Genomic DNA, 25,437 nt, shown 5'->3' with positions numbered 1-25,437 from the left:
TCTCTTCATTCGTTATCAGTCAGACTCGACGATCAGTGTTCAAAGTGACATAGCGAACATAGTCGAACCGATGGTGAATCGAACGGTGTGTTTTCTCAGCGACTAATTTTATTAGGGTTGTGATATGATATGTTCTAGGATATTGTGAAGAGTTCTTGTTTTGATTCTCGCGCATCGTGGATAAATGAGTGCCGAAATGGATGTGGTGTATACCTCTGACAGTTGCGATAGCGACTCACGCGAGCAGAAAATCGTCGATTTCGGTCACGCCAACAAGCGCCATTTGGACAAAGATCTATTGCGTATGTGCAAGACGAGAAAGCTGGCAGAGGATATCGAAACGGTGCTGCTGAATCACAACAACCTAACAACGATTCCGACATCGATAGCCGAATTTGGCAATCTGCGAGTGTTGGACCTCAGCAACAACAATCTTGAGCAGATACCGGAGGTGATAACGCAACAATGCCAACTGACGACACTGATTGCGAAGAATAATCTGCTTAGCAATAGCTCGCTGCCAAAAACACTCCGGTCGTCTGGCGGGGGTGGCCTAAAAGAACTGAATTTGAGCGGAAATCGATTCACGTACTTTCCCGAACAAGTAACGGAGCTGAATTCGTTGAAATATCTCTACCTGGGAGGTAACCAAATCACAAATGTGTCCAAGGATATCTGGAAGCTGCACAAGTGAGTAGTTTGTCCCATTGTTCTCCAATATCAATAACAGTATATGAGGTTCACGCTTTTTTTTTATTAATTCGTTTATTTTTACAGGCTCAGTTACTTAAGTTTAAAGGAGCCGAATTCTTGAATATAATTTTAAAACTATATATATATATATATATAAACAATTTTCTTACATCTATGGTTAGTAAGGTGGAAAACCGATTACTCGCGGTGTACTCGAGTTTAGAAGGGTGACATATTTTTAGGAGAAGGATGGGATATAAGGAAATTGTAACAATGTTGATGAGCACTCAATTCTTAAATCTATTCGTATATCTATAGTTTATTTACATTTCAACTTATTCTACTATTTATAGCAAGGGGACGAATTACCCGCAAAGGAAGGAAAGGAGGGTATAAGGATGTAGGGACAATCACACACGAAGATCTATAGCTTTAAGGAAAACATATATATGGGACATGTAATCAAGGTCTAACCGAGCCAACACATCTCTCACCGGCACATTGGGCTGTCTTCCTCGGGCCCGAAGGGAGTTTTCTAAATTCGATCTGGCGACCAGATACACCTCGCACGACCAAACAACGTGCTCGATGTCGTGATAACCTTGGCCACAAACGCAGAGATTGCTGCTGGCAAGATTGAAACGGAAGAGTAGTGCATCTAATGTAGTGATTGGACATGAGTCGGGAGAAGGTGCGAATAAAGTCCCGACTCAAGTCCAGACTTTTGAACCACGGTTTGAGGCTAACCTTAGGGATAATCGAGTGGAACCACCGGCCCAATTCATCTTCATTCCACTTGCGTTGCCAGTTAGCGATGGTATTTTTGCGAACTAAAGAATAAAATTCATTGAAGGCGATTTGACGCTGATATATATCGCCTTCAATTGCACCTACCTTTGCCAATGAGTCATCCCTTTCATTACCCGGAATTGAGCAATGTGAAGGGACCCAGACAAAGGTAATGACATAACAGCGTCTAGATAAAGCACTCAAAATTTCTCGTATTCTCTCAAGGAAGTACGGCGAGTGCTTTTCCGGCCTCACTGAACGGATAGCTTCGACAGAGCTAAGACTATTCGTTACAATGTAATAGTGTTCAACAGGTCGTGAGGCGACGCTGTCCAGCGCCCAGTATATCGCTGCCAATTCAGCAATATATACCGAGCAAGGATTCTGAAGACTGTGTGAGGTGCTAAAAAATACGTTGAACACTCCAAATCCTGTGGACTCATTCATAGAGGACCCACCAGTAAAGTATATATTATCACAATTGATACGCCCATACTTTGCATTGAAGATTGTAGGAACGAACCTCAATCTAAGATAATCTGGATTTTCATGGATTTTCTCCTTCATGAACAGATCGAAATGTACAGAGGAATTGATGTAGTCAGGAAAACAAACACGGTTGGGAATATACGAAGAAGGAACAACCTGCATAGAGGTGAATTCATGATATGAACTCATGAATCCAGAATGAAAATTTAGCTCGATCAATTGCTCAAAATTTCCGATCACCAATGGATTCATAACCTTACACTGGATGAGGAACCGAAGAGTTAATAAATTGAGGCGATCTTTTAGTGGGAGTACGCCTGCCAAAACCTAGACTATGGTATGCGTTGAGGGCATACATCCTAACGCAATACGGAGACAAAGATACTGAATTCGCTCGAGTTTAATTAGGTGTATTTTGGCAGCTGATTGAAAACAGAAACTGCCATACTCCATCACTGAGAGAATAGTTGTTCGATACAACATAATAAGATCTTCGCGATGGGCTCCCCACCAGGTGCCGGTAATTGTACGGAGAAAGTTTATTCTTTGTTGACATTTTTTAACTCAGATACCTAATATGGGCCCCCCAAGTACATTTGGAGTCGATCCAGACCCCAAGATACTTGAATGACATAGCATGAGTGATTGGTTTACCCAAAAGTTGAAGCTTTGGTTTTGCTGGTCTATGCTTCCTAGAAAAAACCACCATCTCTGTTTTCTCCGTGGAGAATTCAATCCCTAGCCCAATGGCCCAGGTTGAAAAATTGTTCAAAGTATCTTGTAAGGGTCCTTGCAGGTCGGATTCGTTTGATCCTACAGCAGACACCACTCCATCATCTGCAAGTTGTCTTAGGCTGCAATTTTGTGTAAGGCAATTGTCGATGTCGCTTACATAGAAGTTGTACAAAAGGGGGCTTAAACATGAGCCCTGGGGGAGGCCCATGTAAGAGACCCGACTTACTGCCGAATCTCCCTGAGAAAAGTTCAAATGTTTCTCACAAAGCAAGTTATATAACATATTATTCAATAGAGACGGCAGACCCCGAGAGTGTAATTTTTCTGACAAAACCTCAATTGAAACAGAATCAAAGGCCCCCTTTATGTCCAAGAATACTGAAGCCATTTGTTTTTTTTCGGCGTAAGCCATTTGAATTTCTGAAGAAAGCAACGCAAGACAATCATTCGTCCCCTTGCCCCTGCGGAACCAATATTGTGTATCTGAGAGTAGGCCATTCGTTTCAACCCATCGATCAAGGCGAAACAAGATCATTTTCTCCAATAATTTCCGTATACAAGACAGCATTGCTATTGGGCGGTACGAATTGAAGTCGGACGCGGGTTTTCCGGGTTTTTGAATAGCTATAACTCGTACTTGTCTCCAATCATCTGGAACAATATTATGCTCCAGAAACCGATTGAATAAGTTCAACAAGCGATGTTTCGCCACATCAGGGAGATTTTTCAGCAAGTTGAACTTAATTCCGATCCCGGAGCAGAATTGTTACATGAAAGGAGAGCAAGAGAGAATTCTACCATCGAAAACTCGGAATCAAGATCACACCTATCTTGTGGTATATCTCGAACCATTTTTTGCACAGGAGCGGAATCAGGACTAACCTTCCGTGCAAAATTCAAAATCCATCGATGTGAATATTCTTCGCTTTCATTCGTTGAAGAGCGATTTCTCATGTTTCGAACCACTTTCCATAATTTTTTCATTAACGTTTCTCGTGACAAACCTCCCATGAAATTTCGCCAATAAGCACGTTTTTTCCCTTTGATCAAGTTTTTAAATTGATTTTCAAGGTCCAAATACGTCTGAAAATTTTCAGGGGTTCCACGTTTCCGAAAAGCTTTAAATGCATTCGATTTTTCTACATAAAGCTTGGAACATATGCTATCCCACCATAGATTGGGAGGCCTTCGACAAATAGTGGAACCTGGGATGGGTTTCGTTTGAGCGCGAACCGCGCTGTCATAGATCAAACGAGAAAGAAAGTTATACTCCTCCAATGGAGGTAAACCATCTCTGGAATTGATGGCTAGAGCAATTGCGTCCGCATATTTTTTCCAGTCAATGTGTCTTGTGAGGTCATATGCCATGTTTATAGATTCAGAAGAATTCGACCCAATGGTGATGGAAATTTTCATTGGCAAGTGATCACTACCGTTGGGGTCCTGGATTACATTCCACTTGCAATCTAACGATAGTGAATTCGAGCAAAGCGAGAGGTCAAGAGCACTTGGGTTAGCAGGAGGTTTAGGCACACGTGTTGTTTCCCCAGTGTTCAAAACGGTCATATTGAAGTTGTTACAAAGGTCATATATCAACAATGAACGATTGTCGTCGTACTGTTTCCCCCAGGCAGTTCCGTGAGAGTTGAAGTCTCCCAAGATCAATCGTGGCTCAGGAAGGAGTGAGCACATGTCATCAAGTTGTTTGCGGCTAACCGCAGCTCTCGGAGGCCAATACAAGCTGACAATACAGAGGTCTTTGCCTCTGATGTTTGCATGACAAGCAACAGCTTCGATCCCTCCAATAGGTGGAAGGTCAATTCGAAAAAATGAGTGACTTTATTGATCCCCAATAGTACCCCTCCGTATCTGTCATCGCGGTCCAAGCGTATAATATTAAAATCGTGGAAAGAGATATCATCTCGCGAAGAAAGCCAAGTTTCGGACAGAGCAAAAACATCACAATTGAAGTTATGAATTAAAAATTTGAATGTATCCAATTTAGGGATAAGACTACGACAATTCCACTGAAAAACAGTGATATCTCCGACCTCTCTATCTAAATTAGACATCAAGAGAGATAATCATTGCAAGGAGGGGCCATGTTTGCATCAATTGCTGTAAAATTGTAATACTGGAAGCATTGAGATGACAAGGGTTCTGATGGAGTCGGAAACATTAAAACACTTGAAGATTTGATCCAAAAGGTCAGACAACTTTATAAATCCCGATTGGGAAGTTGAGCTGGACGGAAAAACAGGGACAGTTGGGGTTTTTGATGTCCCCTCGAGTGCTGGGTCGTTCGAAGGTGAACTATTCCCACGGAAGCCAGGAGGAACCTGATTTTGCGTGTCCGCTGCACTCGATTTTTTAGGCAAGCTAACTGGGGGTATCACCGGGGGGACTTGTTCTTGAACTTTGGGAGTGGTCACATTTTTGCGCCGGGGATTCCCTTTGAAAATTAACGGTGTGCCCCCGCTAGCTGTGTTCGCTTCCATTTCATCAACTGGCAACGTGGAAAAGGTATTGTGTGTTGAGATTGGTTGTTGTTGTTGTTGGGTCAGTGGAGAAGCGCCCTTTAAAATTTCCGCAAAAGTGCGCTTCGAGCGTTCCTTTAAAGAGCGCTTCTGTTTCTCTCAGCGACTCTTGTAAGTTTCACAAGCTGAGAGCTCGTGTGGGGATCCCCCGCAATATGGACACTTATGCTCAGTCGCACTGTAGGATTTCCCTCATGTTGCTCTCCGCAAGTGGCACAGCGCTTCTTGTTGGCACAATAATCTGAAGTGTGACCAACTGACTTGCATTTGTTGCAAGTCATGGGCTTTGGCACGAAAAGTCGCACAGGTAGTCTCAATTTGTCCACCATAACGTAGTCAGGGAGGGCGGCACCAGCAAAGGTGACTCGAAACGAGTCTGACGGCGTAAATTTAGTTTGGTCCCCATCATGGGAGAGTTTCCCGAGTTGACGACAGTCCAAGATCTTTACTTCCATTGAGGGAAGCTTCTTGAACTTGCCTTTTCCTTCTTTTTTTATTTGTTCGCTCGTCAGACCCGTTTCAGTTATCACCCCCTCAATTTCTACGTTATGGGAGGGTATAAATGTTCTATATTCGAGGGTGAAGTGTTGGTCAGCAACAATCTCGTTTGCGTGTTTCCGTTCATTCACGACAACCCGCAATTTGTTCGGTCTAACCCTGCGAATTTCAGATACAGAAGAGTATCTGGCCAGATCTTTCATGATCTGAATCACGTTAAGACTTTTTCCTTTTGGTTTTGGCCGGAGGAAAACAACCCACGGTCCAGTTCCAGGTGCATCTTCTGGATAAACTCTGACACGTGGAGCGGAGACAACAGAGGGAGAAGACGAGGACGAGGACGAGGATTGGGTTGGATCGGAAACATCAGAAGGGGGAAGCGAAATCGATGATGGGAGAGGGGGAGTGGAAGTAACAGTGGGTTCAGAAAAGAGGCTTGCTATTTTCTTAGAGGGGGGCTTGGAAGGATGAGCAGATTCGTCCCCAGAAGAATTATCTTCTTTTTGAGGGACTCGTTTATGTTTTTTCCCAGATCTTGAATGGGATTCATTATCGGAGATCTCCATCTCTGGAGATCCTCCACTATTCTCCATTTTACAAAAATTTGTGTCTTATTTCTAATCTATTATTGATTTTAACAATAATCTCAAAAAAAAAATAACAAAACAAACAAACAAAAAATTATGATGATAATATTAAGCAATGAACATATGAGTTGAATAATAATATTAATATTAAATATGTGTACCTTAATATAAAAGTTGTTCCGATACTGCGCTCTACTGCCCTAACCAGGGAGAGACAGAGGCTACACACTATGGATCAACACAATAGCGCAAGAATAGCTCACACGGTCACGTGATTATAATTCCCGTTAATGACTGCCACACGATGGCGATCCCGTTATGCCGATGTTCAACAGCCGCCAAGGGCTGCAAGCTGCAAGAGCGCTGCTTCCTTTGTTCCACTTCACAAAAGGTCAATTCTAAAGCGGACAGCAATGACCTTCACTCGTACACTATACCAATCGCACAATAGTAAAAGTGGCAACGCACAATAACGACACTGAACTTTACTCGTCAAGAGTTGGATAGCGAATGAGGTTCACTCTTGAAACAAAACGAAATCAAATCTCAAATAACGTCCAATCTCAATCGCGTTCAACGTCATGTGAATAAAGAGCCGATCTGTGTATAGTGTCTTACTTTTCTTTCGAACTTAGAATGCTTTTCGCCTTACGTATGGTGTGCAGGGTATATTACTGGGATATAATAACACAAAAAAAATCCGGACATGGAAATCTTGTTGGGGTTTTAACACTTCACGGACCGCTCACGATATTTCTAGTGTTTCGCGTTCCTTCTTTACGGACTTGTGTGAAATTGGCGGATAAAAGTGTTTTTTTGCATGCAAGTTTCTGTTCAACGTCTTGCTGGATTTTATGAATAATGAATTATTTTAATTGAAATAAATTGATTGTTTATCAAGTAACATCTTTCACAATCATGCTCATGAAATAGAGAATTGAATCATTCATCTTTCCACAAAATTAATTTTTTTCTTGATCGTGACAGAGAAAAGTTGTAGACTGAAACGTGAGCATAGGTCAATATAGGAAAATATACAGAATAGAATTTTGAAAATCAAAAAAGTTGTTCGAATAGAGTTATCGAAGTTATTCGATGGAGAAATATTCTACCTATCTTCCAGCCACAATTTTATTAATCGGACAGAAGTCTGAGAAAAGTTATAGGCCAAGTTGTATGGGAGAAATTAATTATTTTAAAGAAAATTGAAAAAAAGTTATTTGAAAGGACCCGAAACATCTTCTCGAGATAGTACTTGTTCGATATAGAATATTTTTATCTATCTTTAGCAAAATTTCTATTAGCCGAAAAAGGGTCTAAGAAATGTTATAACCCAAAACCTATACAACTTGTATGGGTGAATTAATTATTTTGAAGAAAATTGAAAAAAAGTTATTTGAAAGGATTAGATAATACTCATTGATTAGAGAATATTTTTATTCATCTTCAGCCAAATTTTCGTTGACCGGAGAAGAGTCTGAGAAAAGTTATGGGCCAAAATGTATACAAGTTGTAGGAGGAAAAATAATAAATTTAAAGAAAATGAAAATAGAACTTTTTCACACTCGAAAATTGAAGAAACAGAGTGCGAAGTCGAAATTTTTAGGCGATTTTTGAAATGCTTTAAAATCGTGGAATATCAACGCATGAAGATGGGATATAAATCACTTTAAAGCATAATTTACATGGATTATATTTTACAGAGAAATGTGTATCTCGATGTATGTAGATGTAGTGGACAAAAATATCGGGACGAAATAAGAAATTGATTTCTTTCTGTTTTTTTCAATGATAGCAAATCCAATTAACGTTATCAACTACCTATATATAGTGAATAGTTCAATAAACAGTCATCGAAAAACGGTTTTGAAAACTTCAATAAATTCTATACAACCAGAATTTCTTTACGCGGGGGATAGGGGATAGTAGATGTACCTTGAGTATTTTCTCAAATTTTCCTATGCTGAAACGGAAAAAAAAGAAAAACTCATTTTTTCACTATAGTTTTTAAGGAGAATTATCTTATTTTCCAGTTTTGTATAAAATATTTTTCGTAGTGCTGGTGATATTGTTTGAGGATTTTTTACGAACCCATGAATACAATACAATCATAGAGTTCAGGAAAATAAAAAAAATTAAAAATAAAAAGATTTTAGACTTTTTGAATGTTCTCGTACCGCATAGTTCTCAAAGTTTTCTGAAAAAACGAAAATATCAGAAAACACATACGACCATATTTAAATAAAAAAATAAAAACAGTACTGAGTTTCAAAATTCAAAAAAAAATATAAATTTGAGAATATATATTTTTGTACCGTGCAACATTGTTAAAATTCAGAAAAAAATCACACATATCTATAAAAGGCGTAGGAACACATTTAAATACGAATTAGAGTAGTACTGAATCTCTAAATCCTCAAAAAAAAAAAAATCAATATTTCAAGATTTTTTTAGTACTTCAATTTTTTAGGAATTTAATTTTATGGTTATATTTTTCGATATATCATAGTAAGATGCACTTTCTGTATTTTTTTTCAAATTTTTATCTTGAAGCTATTGAGAATGCGTGCTAAAAATTGAAAATTACTTTTTTCTCCATAGATTCTATGGTGAATCACATAGGAATTCGAAAAATAGTCAAAAATTTCTATACAATTTTTCCACAGAGCTGGTGACTCGGTTTGAGGGCATTTTTATTTCCTTACCCAGCCAGCCCTTTGCTCCGTACAACTCGTGAACGTTTTGGCCAATAACTTTTCTCATATCCTTTTCCGACCCATAAAATTTGGAAAAATAAAAATATTCTCTAAAATATGAGTACTATCTCGAAAATATGTTTTGGGCCCTTTCAAATAACTTTTTTTTCAATTTTCTTTGAATTCATTTATTTCACCCATACAAGTTGTACAGGTTTTGACCTATAACTTTGCTTATACCCTTTTTCGACCAATGAAAAGTTGGCTAAAGAAAGATAAAAATATTCTCTGTCTTATGAATATTATCTCGAAAATGTGTTTTGGGTCCTTCCAAAAAACTTTTTTAAATTTTCTTTGAATTTATTAATTTCTCCCCTACAACTTCTATATGTTTTGGTCCATTACTTTCCTCAGACCCTTTTTCGGCCAACGAAAGTTTGGCTGAAAATGGATAAAAATATTCTTTATCCAATGAGTATTATCTCAAAAATGTGTTTTGGGTCCTTTCGAAAATTTTTTAAAATTTTCTTTAAATTCATTTATTTCACCCATACAAATTGTATAGGTTTTGCCCTATAACTTTTCTCAGACCCTTTTCCGACCAATGAAAATTTTGCTAAAGATAGATGAAAATATTCTATATCGAATGAGTACTATCTCGAGAATGTGTTTTCGGTTTTTCCGACTAATTTTTTTCAATTTTCTTTAAAATAATTAATTTCTCCCATACAATTTGGCCTATAACTTTTCTCAGACCCTTTTCCGGTTAATAAAATTGTGGCTGGAAGATAGGTAAAATATTTCTGTGTCGAATAACTTCAATAACTCTATTCGAACAACTTTTTTGATTTTTGAAAATTTTTGAAAATTCTGTATATTTTCCTGTATTGACCTGTATTGATCTATAACTTTTTTATGTCAAGACCAAGAAAATAATGAATTATGTGGAAAGATGAATGATTCAATTCTCTATCTAATGAGCCTGTTGTTACTTGATAAACAATCAATTTATTTTAACTGAAATAATTCATTATTCATGAAATCCAGCAAGACACTGAACAGATACTTGTACGCAACAAAAACTTTTTTTCCGCTGAACTTTCATCCGCTTACTTCACACAAGACAAAACGTGCGGTCTCAGATGTATGTCTTACAGATTTCTTTCCGGCCCTTAATGTGTTAAAATGCGTTTTATTTTGCATAGTTCAATGCCTTTGCATCACAGAAAAAAACATTGTAGAAAATTACCTAGTTGACCGATTCTTCTCAAACCATCAGACAAAATATAACTCATTAGTAAACTTTTGGCATATTTATTTCATTCAACTTCAATACCATAACCGTTTGTTCGCACCTTACGCTTAACTCCACTCATAAGGTTCTGTACAACATCTGGCTGCAGCTACTTCTGTACGGAAACCCACCTTTTCTTCATGTCTTCCTCAGATTTGACCTCCTTGGGATGTTTCCGTAGTGCTTGCTTCATAATAGTCCAGTATTTTTCGATGGGCCTTATGGCGGGTTTACATTGGGGAGATCTATAGCTATAGATGGATTTATTCATGTGAAAATAGGTGTAAACGGGTGAGAATAAATATGATACACTGTTCAGGAAAACGATAAGTCTGAAACATTTCAAGGCATTTTTCGCCCGTGAGTGGGCGCAGTTGTAGTATAGGCGAAAACCAATGGAGATTATGGCAACACTTTCTTAAACAGAGTTGTTGAGGATAGCTGCCCGACCATCTAGTTCAGTTGGACTTTAACATCTCAACCGAGTAGATTCAAAAATACAAATAGTCAAACACAACGTAGGTTGTCCAAGTTTTTTCAAAAGTGAATAAAACATACACTAATATATGAACTTGAATAAATTCAGCATATGTAAACGCGTAAACACTAAAGTTGGATGCAGTTCTACTTCAGGTGAATAAATTCACCAAAAATATGAATATATTCATTATAGAAGTTCACGCTAGTGTAAACGGTTGATGCGATTTCTGTAAATCTCATCATATTTCTGCCCATGAATATATCACTAGCAAGCAAACCATTTGTCATGACAATTGTCATGCGAAAATGCGAAAACAGAATAGAAACTGAGAGAGGTTGGCGTCGACATCATGCCTCATACCGTATGTTTCTATTCTGTTTTCGCATTTACGCATGACAATTGTCATGACAAATGGTTTGCTTGATCACTAGTCTAAGCCCACCCTTAGTTTCGATGCGAAAACCAATGCACAATGGTCCAGGAAGTTCATTGAACACTCCTATACTCGCGCATTGGTCTGTCAGAACGAGAAATCAATAATCCGTTCATTTCTCAGAAAATATCAACACTACGACTTTGCAATTCTCTCTAGCTTCGTTATTCGTTGTTCGTCATCGTTTAGCGTATCGCATGTGTTGGTACAGGGTGGGCCATTTAAAGTGGAAGGATTTGTTTTTGCAATAGCAAAGTAAAGAAGTGGAATTTTAAATTTTTTTTTGAAATTCATTTATTTTGGTCCAAGGAGATTTGTTCTAACTACTTTTTGATTATGATATCTCGTAAATGACCGCCTCTGGCCTTGACCGCAAAATGTGCCCTTTTTTCGGCATTTTCCATCACTTTGCCCAATGTTTCGGCCGATATGGCAGCAATTTCTTGTCGGATATTGTCTTTCAGCGCAGCCAGGGTCCTTGGTTTACCAGTGTATACCTTGGATTTTAAATATCCCCATAAAAAATGAGTGGGTTATATCTATGATATAACCGCAAGGTTCACGTGGAACTACCTTAGCTTAGCAATCATTCGTTTGTATTGATTAAATTCTTGATTGAATGAAACAGTTTCCAAATTCAATTGAGTTCAATATATTTGCTCTGTGAGTGAAAAAAATGAACAAATGCCGTGTAAAGTCAATTCATTTATTGTGATTGATTGTTCTTCGTTGCAAGTAAATTTAATGACGGACCTTTTACATTTGGTATGATGACTAGAACAAAATATATGTACGGAAGAATTATCAAACGTTTGATGAACCAGCCTAAGGCTGAAAATCTTTCCAATAAAGACAAAAAAAAATTATCAAACGATTATTTTATTTTACATTTCCCTCTGAAGTTTACATCCCAAAAGTGTACATACTTCTCGAATCTCGAATTTGCTTGAAACTGGGAAGTTCATTCGCTTCTAGTGGCTGCACGATTTTCCCAGGTTCCTAAGTTTAGAAGATCATGTTAGGACAGACATATTCCACTCTGCACAAAGGCAAGCGAGGACAAAAGTACTCGCAGTTTGCATTTATTTGCAGAGCCGATTTCCCCAGAAACCTCGGTTTTGAAGTCTGTGTTAGGGAAACACATTTCAATCGGAACAAAAATACCCCCGATTTGAATGAATTCGCAATGCCGATTTCCCCACGCTTCATGGATTTGAAGTCTGTGTTAGGGAAACACATTCCAGTCGGAACAAAAATACCCCCGACTTGCATGAATTTGAAATACCGATTTCTCCAGGCACCTTGGTTTAGAAATCTCTATTAGGGAACACATTTCGGAGGGAACAAAAGCTCCCCCTACTTTCGTGTGTTCTTTTTCTTCTTTTTGGCTTTAAGAGGGTTTAGACTTTTCAGTTCACTCGCCTCTAGGCTCTTTCGTGTGTTTGCAATGCCGATTTCGCTGCTTGGTTTTAAAGTCTGTGTTAGGGAACATTTTTCGATGAGAACAAAAGTCCCCCTACTTTCATGTATTTGCAATGCCGATTTCCCCAAGGCTGCTTGGTTTTGATGGCTGTGTTAGGGAAACCGTAAATCGGGCCAATCAAAACGATGCAGTTAGGGCGTTTAGATAACGCCTAATATTTTACAGTTATTCAATTGTTTATCTAATGAAAAACAACATTTTGTTAGTTGCGATAGATGCGTAGAAATATTCCCTATCAAGTGATGCAAACATCTCTCCTATCCAGTACGAAATGTTCGAGCTATAAGCATTCGAAATCTTTCATTTTTTCCTGCATGTTCTGTGTTTAGGTTTTCATTTTACCCTCCATATATTCCGGTTAGACGTAGTCCCACGTCAAAAAGTCAGGAGGCGTCAAATCAGGTGATCTCGGTGGCCAGTCATAATCGCCGTTTTTCGATATTAATCTTCCGGGGAACATTTCGCGCAATAATTTGGTCGTGGCAGCCGCTGTATGGCATGTAGCGCCGTCCTGTTGGAACCAGTAATTGTCCAATTCATTTTCACGAACAAAGGTTATCATTGTCCGATAACGCTCCCCATTCACGGTTACCGTTGCTCCATTTTCGTTTTCAAAGAAGTACGGGCCGATGACTTTATCGGCATAAATGCCACACCACACAGTAACTTTTTGGTCGTAAAGAGGTTGCGTTTCGATGAATTGAGGGTTTTCAGTAGCATAAAACCGACAAATTTGTTTATTCACTCCTCCATTCAAGTTGAAATGCGCCTCATCAGACATTATGATTTTTTGCCAAAAGCCACAATTGAGAAGTTATTTTGAATGTACAGCTGAACAATTTCAGCGCGTTGTTTAGGTGTGTATTGTTCCATGGTTAAAATTGTACTGAAATGACGCTTCCAACGCGGTATGACATTTGTTAATCTGACATCTCTGTCAAAAGTTATGGGGTTGCCAGACCTTCACTTTAAATGGTCCACCCTGTACAAAGGGGACGTGTGTCACTTTTTTAACACTTTCGGTCTGACACACCGACGCGAGTAACTTTTTTGGACAAGTGCCTTTTTTCATATTCTAGAATATTGTTGAATGAAATGTATAAAATAATGTTAGTGGCGTGAAATATTTATTGAATATAATGCATAAGATCATTACCGGACTATTCTTATTTGATTTCAGTCTTATTTGTAACTGGATTAAACGGATCCATATATTAACTATTCGTTGATATATTCGTCGTTAGATACATACGTTCAAAACCAAAATATATATGTTTGACTTTCGTATAATTATTCGCTAAATATAATGATCATACATATACACACTTGTGAACGAATTTCACTTGTGGAAGAATTGTAAACAGTAAACTATAAACTTATGGTAATTATGGTAATGGTAATTTTTATGGCTTATGGTAATTTTTAACAGTCACAGTTTCGGGGATATTTTTTATAATGTATAATACCGACAAGAAAACAAGAAAAAGAAAAAGAAGTTCCTAGAAATTCCTAGAAAAAGCCTGAAAAATACACAAAGGCAACATTACTGAGAAGTTCAATTTTCGGTCTGTGACACCGTGCGCGAGTATACGTGTTATGATTTTGCACGCGAGTACAGGAGGGTTAAGTTGAATTAGCATCTAGAGCTCGACAGTTACCCTCTAGACCAAAACTTTCTTCGACACAGTTGTTACATATGACAAAGCACTTATTTTGATGTTGTCAAAAATAGAGACCAAAATTTTCAATAAAATTAAATGAAATAGAATAAAAAAAACTAACTTCTTATTTTTATAGATAGAGGTAAATATGGTTCGAAAATGTTTAGCCCCAGTTATGCCACATTTACAATCATCCACAATAAGCGCGATTTTTTTTTCTTCAATAACGATTTTTATTCGTCAACCAATCAGAGCAAAGCGTGAAACCCAACAATTATCAATGGCTGCGTTTTTGAGATTTGTGGATGATTGTCCACCGATATATGTATTTCTTCGTTGACACTATTCGATTCGGAAACGGCTTTTGCATTCTTAAATCCGTTCGACTCAAATTCAATAGTTCTATACAGATGTGCCAACCTTGCTTTGTCGCATAACAAACGTTAAAATAATTCATTCATATTCGTGGAGCAATTTACTCTCTATCAGATTGGCAGACCCGGAAGAAATTTTAAATTGTTAAACTTTGAATGAAAATTCGATGTCGTTTGAATACTTAGAAGAATTAGTCCTGACCCTAACTCAACAATTTTCGTTCAAGATTTTTTCCCACTTGTAGATAATCAGATTGACAGAGTAACAGAGTGACCTCATAGGAAGTTAAAAACGGCCAAAAGGTCAGCGCTAAAAAAGTTTTCAAAACACCGTACTGATCAGTTGAAATTTCACTACATCTCATTGAACTGTCGTTACAAACGGCTGAATAAGTCACTGTTCAGCTCTTATCAATATCGTATACAGTGCAGTCTCACGAATAATCCTAAAAAATTCTGGCGTTGTGTTAGTGGTCAGAGACGTGAGGCTGGATTGCCTTCTACAATGTCGCTCGATAACAAGGAAACCACTTCAATGCGGGAAATTTGTGAATTATCTCGCATTCAGTTCAACAGCATTTCTACAATGAAATCCTTATTGATCAACAAGTATCTGCTGCAGCACACAATATCCCCTGTATGCCTGCAGTTGGACCTCATCCTACGATTGATCCCGCTACTGTAAAAATTGCGTGTTCGAAATTGAAATGCTCTACTAATCCAGGGCCGGACGGAATTCCTTCTTTTATAATCGTCTGCCTTATGTTCACCTTTATCGTTAATTTTTAACACGTCTCTACGCTGCGGCGTTTTCCCTGTCATATGGAAAGACTCATACATTTTTCCGGTTCATAAAAAGGGTTCCGAACGTGATGTATCAAACTATCGGGGGATTGCATGTCTGTGTGCTACCTCCAAACTGTTTGACCTCGTTCTCGAATTTCTAACGCATAGCTGTTCCAGCCTTATTTCGGAATATCAGCATGGTTTCATGCCCAAACGATCTACATGTACGAATCTCGTCACTTTTAAAGGGTGTGTCACATCAAATTGCATCACGGAAAAAACGCTGTAGAAATTTAATTTTTAGGAATTATATCTCCAGCTTTCGCTTATAATCAGATAAGAGTGTATAGATCACGTTGGCCATGCTTCACTGTCAATTTTTCGTAAATTTGGAAAAATGTCGTCGAACGAAAAAGAGCGTCGTGAATTAATCCTGTGCACTCATTTCGAGAATCCGGAATTGTCACATCGGTAAGATGCTGGGAATCGTCCAATCCACGGTCAGCAGAGTACTAAAACGATACTTCGAGAACCTAACCATCGACCGGAAGGTGAAGAACGGCAAAAATGGATGCTCCGTCAGTGAAAAAGATCACAAGCGCGTAGTTAAGCAGTTTAGACGTGATCCGAGAAGTTCAGTCCGGGATGTCGCCAATAAGCTGAATTTGTCAAGTTCATTCGTCCAGCGGACCAAGCAGCGGGAGGGCCTGCGTACATACAAGGTTCAGAAGGCTCCTAACCGCGACGAAAGGCAAAACATGGTGGGGAAGACGCGAGCCCGGAAGCTGTACACCGAAATGCTGACGAAGCCGCATTGCCTGGTAATGGACGACGAAACCTACGTCAAAGCGGACTTTCGTCAGCTGCCGGGCCTGTTGTTCTTCTCCACAGAGGACAAATTCAGCGTTCCGGAGGAGATTCGCAAGGAGAAACTATCCAAGTTTGTCAAAAAGTACATGGTGTGGCAAGCGATCTGCTCTTGCGGAAAGCGGAGCGCCCCCTTCGTGATGACCGGCACGGTAAACGGGCAGGTTTACCTTAAGGAGTGCCTACAGAAGCGCTTACTACCACTATTGAAGCAGCACGAGGGCCCGACCATCTTCTGGCCGGATCTCGCTTCGTGCCACTATTCAAAGGACGTGTTGGAGTGGTACGAAGCCAACGGGGTCACCTTCGTGCCAAAGGAAATGAACCCGCCCAACGCGCCGGAGCTTCGCCCAATAGAGAAATATTGGGCGATTATGAAGCAGGCCCTCCGGAAGAACCCAAAAGTTGTCAAATCGGAGGCGGACTTCAAGAGAAAATGGATTTCTGTTCAAAAAAAAACTACAACCTGACGTTGTACAGAACCTTATGGACGGGGTAAAGAGGAAGGTGCGAGCAGACGGGCTTGGGCTCGAAGTATGAATAAAAAGAAAATACCAAAAGTTGTTTAATAGTTTTTATTTTACTGTCTAAAATTTTCAAAAGGATCGGTCTACTGGGCGAATTTCTACAGCGTTTTTTCCGTGATGCAATTTGATGTGACACACCCTTTATCTCATTCATCACCCTCTCACTACAGGATCGGCTCCAAGTTGATGCAATATATACCGATCTATCAGCTGCTTTCGATAAAATCGATCATCGTATTGCAGTGGCTAAATTACAAAGACTAGGTTTTCATGGGTGCGTCTTGGATTGGCTGAAATCTTATCTAGTTGGACGCAAAATGTTTGTCAAGATAGGCAATCATGTATCCAATCCATTCGACGTAACGTCCGGTGTACCCCAAGGCAGCCACCTCGGTCCGTATATTTTTCTTCTATATTTAAATGATGTACATCTCTCCATCCGTTGTTTGGAATTATCGTATGCAGATGACTTAAAGCTTTTCAATTTAGTCAGATGTCAGGCTGATGCTATGTACCTGCAATCTCAGTTGAACATTTTCGCTGACTGGTGCGTCACTAATCGCATGGTTTTGAATGCTTCTAAGTGCTCGGTAATCACTTTTGCCCGCAAACGCTCCGTTGTTCATTTTGATTATTAAATTTTCGAAACTACATTACGGAAATATAATACAGTTAAAGACTTGGGAGTCATGCTTGATTCTAAGATTACTTTTAAAGATCACATCGCATACATCTCAGCAAAAGCTTAGCTTAGGATTTCTCTTCCGAGTTACTAAGCATTTCAATGATATACACTGTTTGAAGGCATTGTATTGCTCTCTTGTTCGATCAACACTGAAATCTGCTGCCGTTGTCTGGTCCCCACACTACCAGAACGAAATACAACGGATTGAAAACATTAAAAAAAATTGTGCGATTTGCTCTTCGTGTTCTGCCTTGGAGGGACCCTCTGAACCTTCCTAGATACGAAGATCGTTGTAATCTTTCTTTCTTTCTTTGTTTTTAAGAGGCTTTAAACTTTGCAATTCATTCGCCTATAAGGTGTAATCTTATAGGGCTTGAACGGTTATCCTTGCGCCGTGATGTAGCTAAAGCGATATTTATTTCCGATCTACTGCTCTCGAATATCGATTGCTGCGATATACTCAGTAGTCTTAATATAGACATTCGTCATCGTAATTTTCGCTTCCATAACTTTCTTCGTCTCTCTGTTGCTCGGACTAATTATGGTAGGAATGAACCAGTCAAAAGTATGTGAAGGATTTTTAATCAGTGTTACAGTGTTTTTGATTTTCATTTATCTCGCTCATTCCTCGAAAATGGTACTCTCGTTTATGTTAAGTTATTATTATTTTGTTACTTTGAAGTGCATTGGTCATATTGTTATTTGTTTTGTGAACTAGTGTTTAGTGTTAAGATAGAATAAGCTGTTTTTTGTTAGGATTAAGATTGTGTCATTTGGACTATTTTATTCTGTTGACGCAAAAATAAGCAGGTTTTATGCCTATTTTAGAAAAAAAACTTTTAGCAAACTAAAATGGGCTTTTCCCTGCTCCAAAAATAAACAAAAATTATAGGAGGTTGTGTTCAAGACACGACCGCATTGTTGACGTATAACTGCGCTGTAGTTTAATTCAAGTCGCTTGTTTATAACGGCGATTATTATTTAATAATGCTACGAAAATTTAGAAATAACCATTCTACCAGTTTGGTCACCCTGAAATGTTTTTTGTGTTTTTTTTTGTGAGTGTTTTCATCCTTAGTGAAGAAAGTTTTCCTACCGTCATGCGAAACCAAATCACTGACAAAATTCCAGAACATTTATTTTCTTGGTCAGCTGACGATAGCCTAGCTTGATGATTCCCCACACAATTGTGTAGCTTAGAACCTTAATGCAATGGCTAATGCAAAGTTTGATACAATGATTGCAATGCTAGAGACATCAGCGAGGCAGTAATTAGGTCGCGTCTACTGCTCAATCCGAAACGAAAGGCGCAAAAAAAGGAAGAACAAGCGATGTCCATTGTTTCGTATCTAGAACGATACTGAAAGTTTGCCTTTCCTTCCTTTCCTTGTTGAATTAAAGAGACTTTAAACTTCTTCAGTTCATTCGTCTCTAGCCTTCAAAAAGGCCCTTGGAAAACTTTACTCTTTCCTCATACTACTCCTCCACCCCCATTGCCTTGAGAAAATCATTCGATCCCTCGCCGTTCAGCTCGCTTAGCAACGGTGTTGTCCAGTCGGTGTCCTCACGAAGAATGAAGTTTACCTCAGCGAGATCCACTGTTTATACTCTAGGCGAATATTCCCCTTCGTTCTTCTTCTTTTCCTTTATTCACGGAGACTTTACATCTTACGATTTCCCCTTCGTTGCTCGCCGATAAGTTGCTCGTTATAGACAGCTCTGTTCGGGAAAGCACACAAATGTACAGAACAAATGTATAAGGAATGCTTCCCATTTTCACCAATTTGAACCATATACAGACTATGGGATTGTAATGTATAGCATATCAAACAAATCTTAGGGAATTTCCGATTCGTTTGGTATGTAAATCGCCAGAATCCGTTCACGGCAAAAATAGTTATTGACGTTAACTTTATTTCGTAAAAACGTGACCTGTTTTCTGATTTGGCACCCTTAGTGAAAGACGTAGTTCTACGTAAAAAAAAACATATTTTGGACACATATTTGATACGATAGAGATAATTTTCATTTATGATTTTCGTTTCAAAAGCGTATACGTCGAATTGCGTGGCAAGGTTGTCACATTTGCACAACTCGATTGGACTTGAGTCGAACGGATCACTGAATGCAAAATTGAAATCCGCTCGGGTAATGCTGACTCGGTCGGATTTTAGATTACGGGAGAGCAGGGAATTTAATACCCTATTCGGTACCATACGGTGACGGTTCTCATGCCTACTAGTTTTTTTTTGTGTACAGCTCACGCGAAAAAAAAATCGAATAGCTCCTTATAAATTATTTTTTCGCTCCGTCGATGGCCGAAAATACTCGAAAATATTCGGCTACTCGTTCAGTCTGATCGGATGGTTTTTAGTGTCAAGATGTATAATTTACAAGAACGTGTATTTTTAGTGAAATCGTATTACTCGAGCAACCGTAGCCTTTGTCCTCTTATGGTAAGAATTTTAACATTTCTCGTCATAAATTACTTCCTCTGGGGGTACGTGAAATACCGTTGCTATATTAATAAGCCACAAAATTTGGAGGAACTTAAAGAAGAAATAACTCGGATTTTCAACAGCATCAAACTCGTAATGTTAGAGTTGTGCATGAAGAATTTTGTCAACCGTTTAAAAAGCGTTATCGAAAAAAGGGGTGGTCACATCCAAAATGCCCTACAGTAAGCTTTATTATCGTTTTTTTTTTAAATCGGTTCACTTTTGTAGAAGTTTTTAAAATTTGTTGCGTGAGCGTTTAATCTGAAAGAACCTGTATAATTTAATAAAATTCAGTCGAGCCGTTTCGGAGGAGTTCAAGCATGAACATCGTACTCGAGATTTTTACATACAGTAGAACCCCGTTTATCCGCCGTATAGTCGGGCAAGGTAACTGCGAATAACGAAAATCGCGGATAACGCAATAATGAACTGAAAATGTGGTGCAAACACGAAAAAAAGATATTCCAGCATGAAAAATATGTTTTTTGAAAAAACATTAAACTATCCATCCATAAGATCGTTTGTACCAGTGGTCAGATAATGTGAAAGCCATGACCAAAAAAAGAGCATGATTTTACCACTTACTGACAAATTCCAGGAAGGAATAGAATAACTATGAAATTCGCTGTCGCGAATAATCCGCAACGAGGATCATCGGATAATCGTGGTTCTACTGTATATAGATTTGTCAGTTTTTTCAAAGCTGATTCAAAAGAAAGTAAAAAGAATAAATAAAAAAATGAAAATGTTCAATAATAATGATTTGGAGATTGGATCAGATAAGTGGACATCCTGTATAAAAACGGCTTCTTATCAGTGATTTAATCCTTGCTTAATCCGTCAAGTCTGGCCGTACAAGAGACAATCCAATCGAATTGAACTTACGTGAACCCCTTCGTATGACAAAAATAGCTGTTTCGAAATGATCTAAATCGTGCCGAATTGTAATCGGCTGCGTCGTGAACTAATGAAATTATAAGAGTTGATATTTTCATGAGCGAATTGTGGTTTTTAAAAAACAAAACAATATATTAGAGGTCAATGTACTCTAAATATTTTGCTGTTGTTGTTCTTTCTTTTTCTAGCTTGCAGTTGCTGTCTCTTGGAGGGAATAAGATCACGGAGATCCCGGAAACCGTTGGACTGCTCAACAATCTCCACGCTCTAGTGCTTTGTGATAACATGATCGAGGCGCTGCCGAGCTCGATCGCCCGGTTGGTCCACCTCAAGTCGCTGCTACTGCACAAAAACCGCCTTAAGCATCTGCCCCGGGAGATAATCACGCTTAAAAATCTTACAGAGGTGGGTATCTGGTGTAGGTACACATTGTGCTATTTCTGCTGATAACTAGCCTTATCAGCAGGGAATGTTTTGTATTTTTATTGCCGGGGCAATACAACGAAAAACAGAAGTATAGCATTTTGATCTGTTTTCCTATGAGTCAGCTATTCTATGAGTGACGAAAGATGGTCATCGAATCGATTTATTGAACTGAGATGTAAATACGTCTCACGTTGGAAATGAGTCGGTAGACAAAACGAATCATCCCTAGATTGGTATAGAGAGGCGAGAGTTCATTCCGATAGAGTAAGCACTTGTTTGTGCAAGCGTTGAATGGACTCGCCAATAATAGTAAATAGCAGTAGGACTTCGATGGTTTCAGTTGCTCAATTTTATTGAATCAATTTGACCTTCAAAGAGAACACAACTTTGAGCTGAGGACAATAAGTCAGCACATACACAGAGGTTTTTTTACGTGGGGGATACGTACCTCGTAAAAAAAACGCGTTAATTAAAAAAAAAATCGCCGAACCATCGAGCACCAAACATTCGGGGGTGTTTGTAGCATCGTGTAGCGCCGACATTAGGAATGAATTCTTTAGTAGAAATTCTTGGTGGCTGTGAAAAGGGCCAATGGTCTTGTCCTCGCGAGAAAAATATACAATTGTGTCATATGTCGCGAATTGTTTCCTTAGTGTACACACTGCACTGAGTATTCATTGTATATGCCTGAGCATGCATTCCGAAGCGAACGATTTGTGTGTAAACAATAGGCACGGGCGCAGAGCAACAACTTGCGTCTTCTTGCCTTCTTCTTTTTTATGTTATAAAAGTTTTGAACTTTAAGATTTATACGCATCTAGCCATGAAGAAGGTAAATTAGTAGATCAAAACCAACTAGTACCCTTTAAGCAGATGTCACATAAAACTGTTTAAAACTTTTCGCACGATTCTTACTACGAATGATGGTTTGGTTTTGAGCGAATTTTTTTTTTAATTTAAAAAAACCTTTAGTTCCCCGGAGAAAAAATCGAATGTGCCGATAAAAGATATATATGTTTTTTACTTGAGCTTTAGATTTTGCCTGGGTAGACTTACACTTCGTAGTTGCTCTCCGTGATTGACCTGAACCAGTGAATTTGCACAAAGAACATACCGATCAACGCTTGGGAGTAGCAAATAATTCTCGTTGTGCAAATTTCGGTGAATCGAGCTTTAAATTTCCAATAACGACAATAGGCCAAGTTCTTACAGTTACCAAGGAAAGGGAAGGAATGTTAGTATGATTTTCGTCGCCGGAAGGCCTGAATGGTCGCCTCTATATCGTGGTTCCCTAGTGATTATCAAGGAAGGGATATTTGTTGGTGAACGGAGGTAAGAATCAGGATTCACTGTGATGAGTGATGTGATTAGGAGTTTATCCATTTCTTTCTCTGTATAATAACCATGGATAACAGCTATTACTAGTATTGCATAAGCAATTTATGTTTTCAACTTGTCAACGAGCAGCGCTATGAAGCTGGCCAGCCATTGTCTATGACGTTCAACGGAAATGCGGCCTCTACTCAGCAGGATATCTATAACCTATCCTCAGAAAAAATCGCTAGTGTTTTACCGATGAAAGATTGGCCGACGGCCACATCAGGCTTGCCACTAGCTACCTCCCCCATTCTAGCCAAACTCTGAGTAGATTTGACATCAATACGGATATGATTTCTAGGTCATTCTCAAAGCTCAAAACGTCGTTCAACACAGGACCCGACGGTATTCCTTCGGCTTTTCTTAAAGCGCACATGAATGACCTATTGACCCCGCTGCTCCACATATTCCAACTGTATGTGGCCACTGGTGCTTTTCCGATCTGTTGGAAACTATCGCATATGTTCCCAGTTCATAAAAAAGGTAATAGACGAGATGTTAACAATTATCGCGGTATCACTTCGCTTTCTCGTTATTTTGGAACCGCTCTAAGCAAACCGTACATAAGTACTGACCAACACGGATTCACGACATACCACAAGATAGCCATCTGGGCCCCTTGATATTTCTGATATACTTTAATGACGTAAATCTGGTAATTGAAGGACCACGGCTATCATATGCAGATGATTTCAAAAATTTACCTTCAGGTCAGCTCGATTGACGATTGTCGTTTCCTTCAACGACAGATGGATGCTTTTGCCGATTGGTGTATTCTTAACCGAATGGAGGTGAACCCCGCTGAATGTTCTGTCATCTCGTTTTCGCGCACGAGACAGATCATATTGCACAACTATGTCCTGTTCGGCACAGAGATTGAGCGTGTCAGCGAAGTCAAGAACCTGGGTGTCATTTTAGACATGCAACTCTCTTTCAAACCGCACATAACATTCATGGTCAATAAGGCATCCAAAACTCTGGGATTCATCTTCAGGATTGCTAAAAATTTTACCGTAGTGGAAGGTATTTCTTTTCGAAAGGGAATGCTTATGAGCTTATATGCTTATATTATTTACCTTTATTATTGTTGGGGGTGTTCGGGGCAGCATATTAAATAAAAAACCACTCGATGTAGTATGATATTTATGTCACATCGAGTGGTTTTTTATTTAATATGCTGCCCCGAACACCCCCAACATTTTCTCAAAGAAATTTGGTTTTTCCTTTTCCTTATATTTTTCCCCAATCTTCCTGTCTTCTCAGTACAGAGTAACGGTTACGAACTTTAAACTATGCAAATTCTTTTTAAACTAATAGTTCTCACAATGCAATATATTTTTTATTACAACAAATTCAAGACGTTTTTCAAATTTTCAAAATGATTTTCAGTTGCCATTGTCTACTTCGATTACTAACTCATTGCGCATTTAGCGGCCTGTGTTCACTCATTGATCAGGGCCGTAACAATTATCATATGTTATAATGTCAGTCACTGGTGACTGACGCAGCCTGAACGAAAACTCAGTGTGAGTCACCGGTGACTGACATGGCATTCAACGTGTTAATTATTGTGTTACGAATTGAACGATAACTAGTACAATACAGTCGGGCGCTATGATTTAGGGTAACATCATCAAGAAGATCTCAAGCACAACTGTCAGTGGGGAACCCAATTCAGGCCGAAAACAAAGGGCAAATGTCAGTGGGGAACTCGATATGTTGGCTCCTGTCAGTTCAATAGGGGTTCTCTAAAGACCTCACCCAGGTGGTACAAAACTTAACCGATCTGTGTTACAGAATAAATTCTTATTACTTGAATGACGGAACAATCATAGCAACCCGTTTGCCTTATTTCTTCCAGCTAAGTCTACGTGACAACCCGTTGGTAGTGCGCTTCGTGAAGGATATGACACTCAATCCACCCACTTTGCTCGAGCTGACCGCCCGAGCAGTGAAATCAGCCGCTCTCCCATACGGTCCCGCTGATCTACCACGGTCCTTGATTGAGTATCTAGAAACGGCCAACTGTTGTGTGAATCCCAATTGCAAAGGTTAGTTTTTACTTTCACTATTTCATTCCCCAGGTTGAAATAACTTCCCTTTGTTACGAAATAGGAGTATTCTTCGACAATCGTGTAGAACATATCAAATTCGTCGACTTTTGTGGTAAATACCGCATTCCGCTGCTCCAGTATTTGTGCTCTTCCAAGTAAGTTGACAAAGTTGAACATTTTAACGGCATGAAATATTCACCGTAATGTTTATCTCCTCTTAAGGTGTATTGAGGACACACATTGTTCCGACGTACACAGCGAACCTAGCAGTAGTATGATGCGGAAAGTTTTGCTCGGATGATTGTGGTCACCAACTCAGCCTGCAATCGTCGTTTGTGTCCATACAAGTTATATACCACGGTAAGAGTTCAGGATGGATGATTTATTTTTTTAATTCATTTTTAATTCATGTGATTGGCTCTGAGAGCATAGTGATTCGCGTTTACGAAGCATAGAGAAACATGATGTGCAAATATGGTGAGGGCTTTTCGCGAAGAAGAAAGATATTTTTAAAATAAAAATTATAAATGAAAAGAAGAAATCTTGAACGAAAATTGGGTCTGACGATAA

General features: G+C 39.0%; 1 protein-coding gene across 1 annotated transcript; it reads left to right on the top strand.

Annotated features, from left to right (window-relative positions):
* Window positions 1-8: 8 nt before the first annotated feature.
* LOC129775381 (leucine-rich repeat-containing protein 58) lies at window positions 9-25,437 on the top strand. The gene is made up of 5 exons (XM_055780069.1): window positions 9-690; window positions 21,199-21,415; window positions 24,675-24,864; window positions 24,929-25,022; window positions 25,090-25,437. The coding sequence occupies exons 1-5, from the start codon at window positions 185-187 to the stop codon at window positions 25,166-25,168; spliced, it is 1,086 nt and encodes a 361-aa protein (XP_055636044.1). The 5' UTR covers window positions 9-184; the 3' UTR covers window positions 25,169-25,437.

The sequence above is a fragment of the Toxorhynchites rutilus genome, chromosome 3 (assembly GCF_029784135.1).
Source record: "Toxorhynchites rutilus septentrionalis strain SRP chromosome 3, ASM2978413v1, whole genome shotgun sequence".
NCBI lineage: Eukaryota > Metazoa > Arthropoda > Insecta > Diptera > Culicidae > Toxorhynchites > Toxorhynchites rutilus.
The sequence above is the reverse complement of the archived record's forward strand: the minus strand, read 5'-3'. Positions and strand labels throughout refer to the sequence as shown.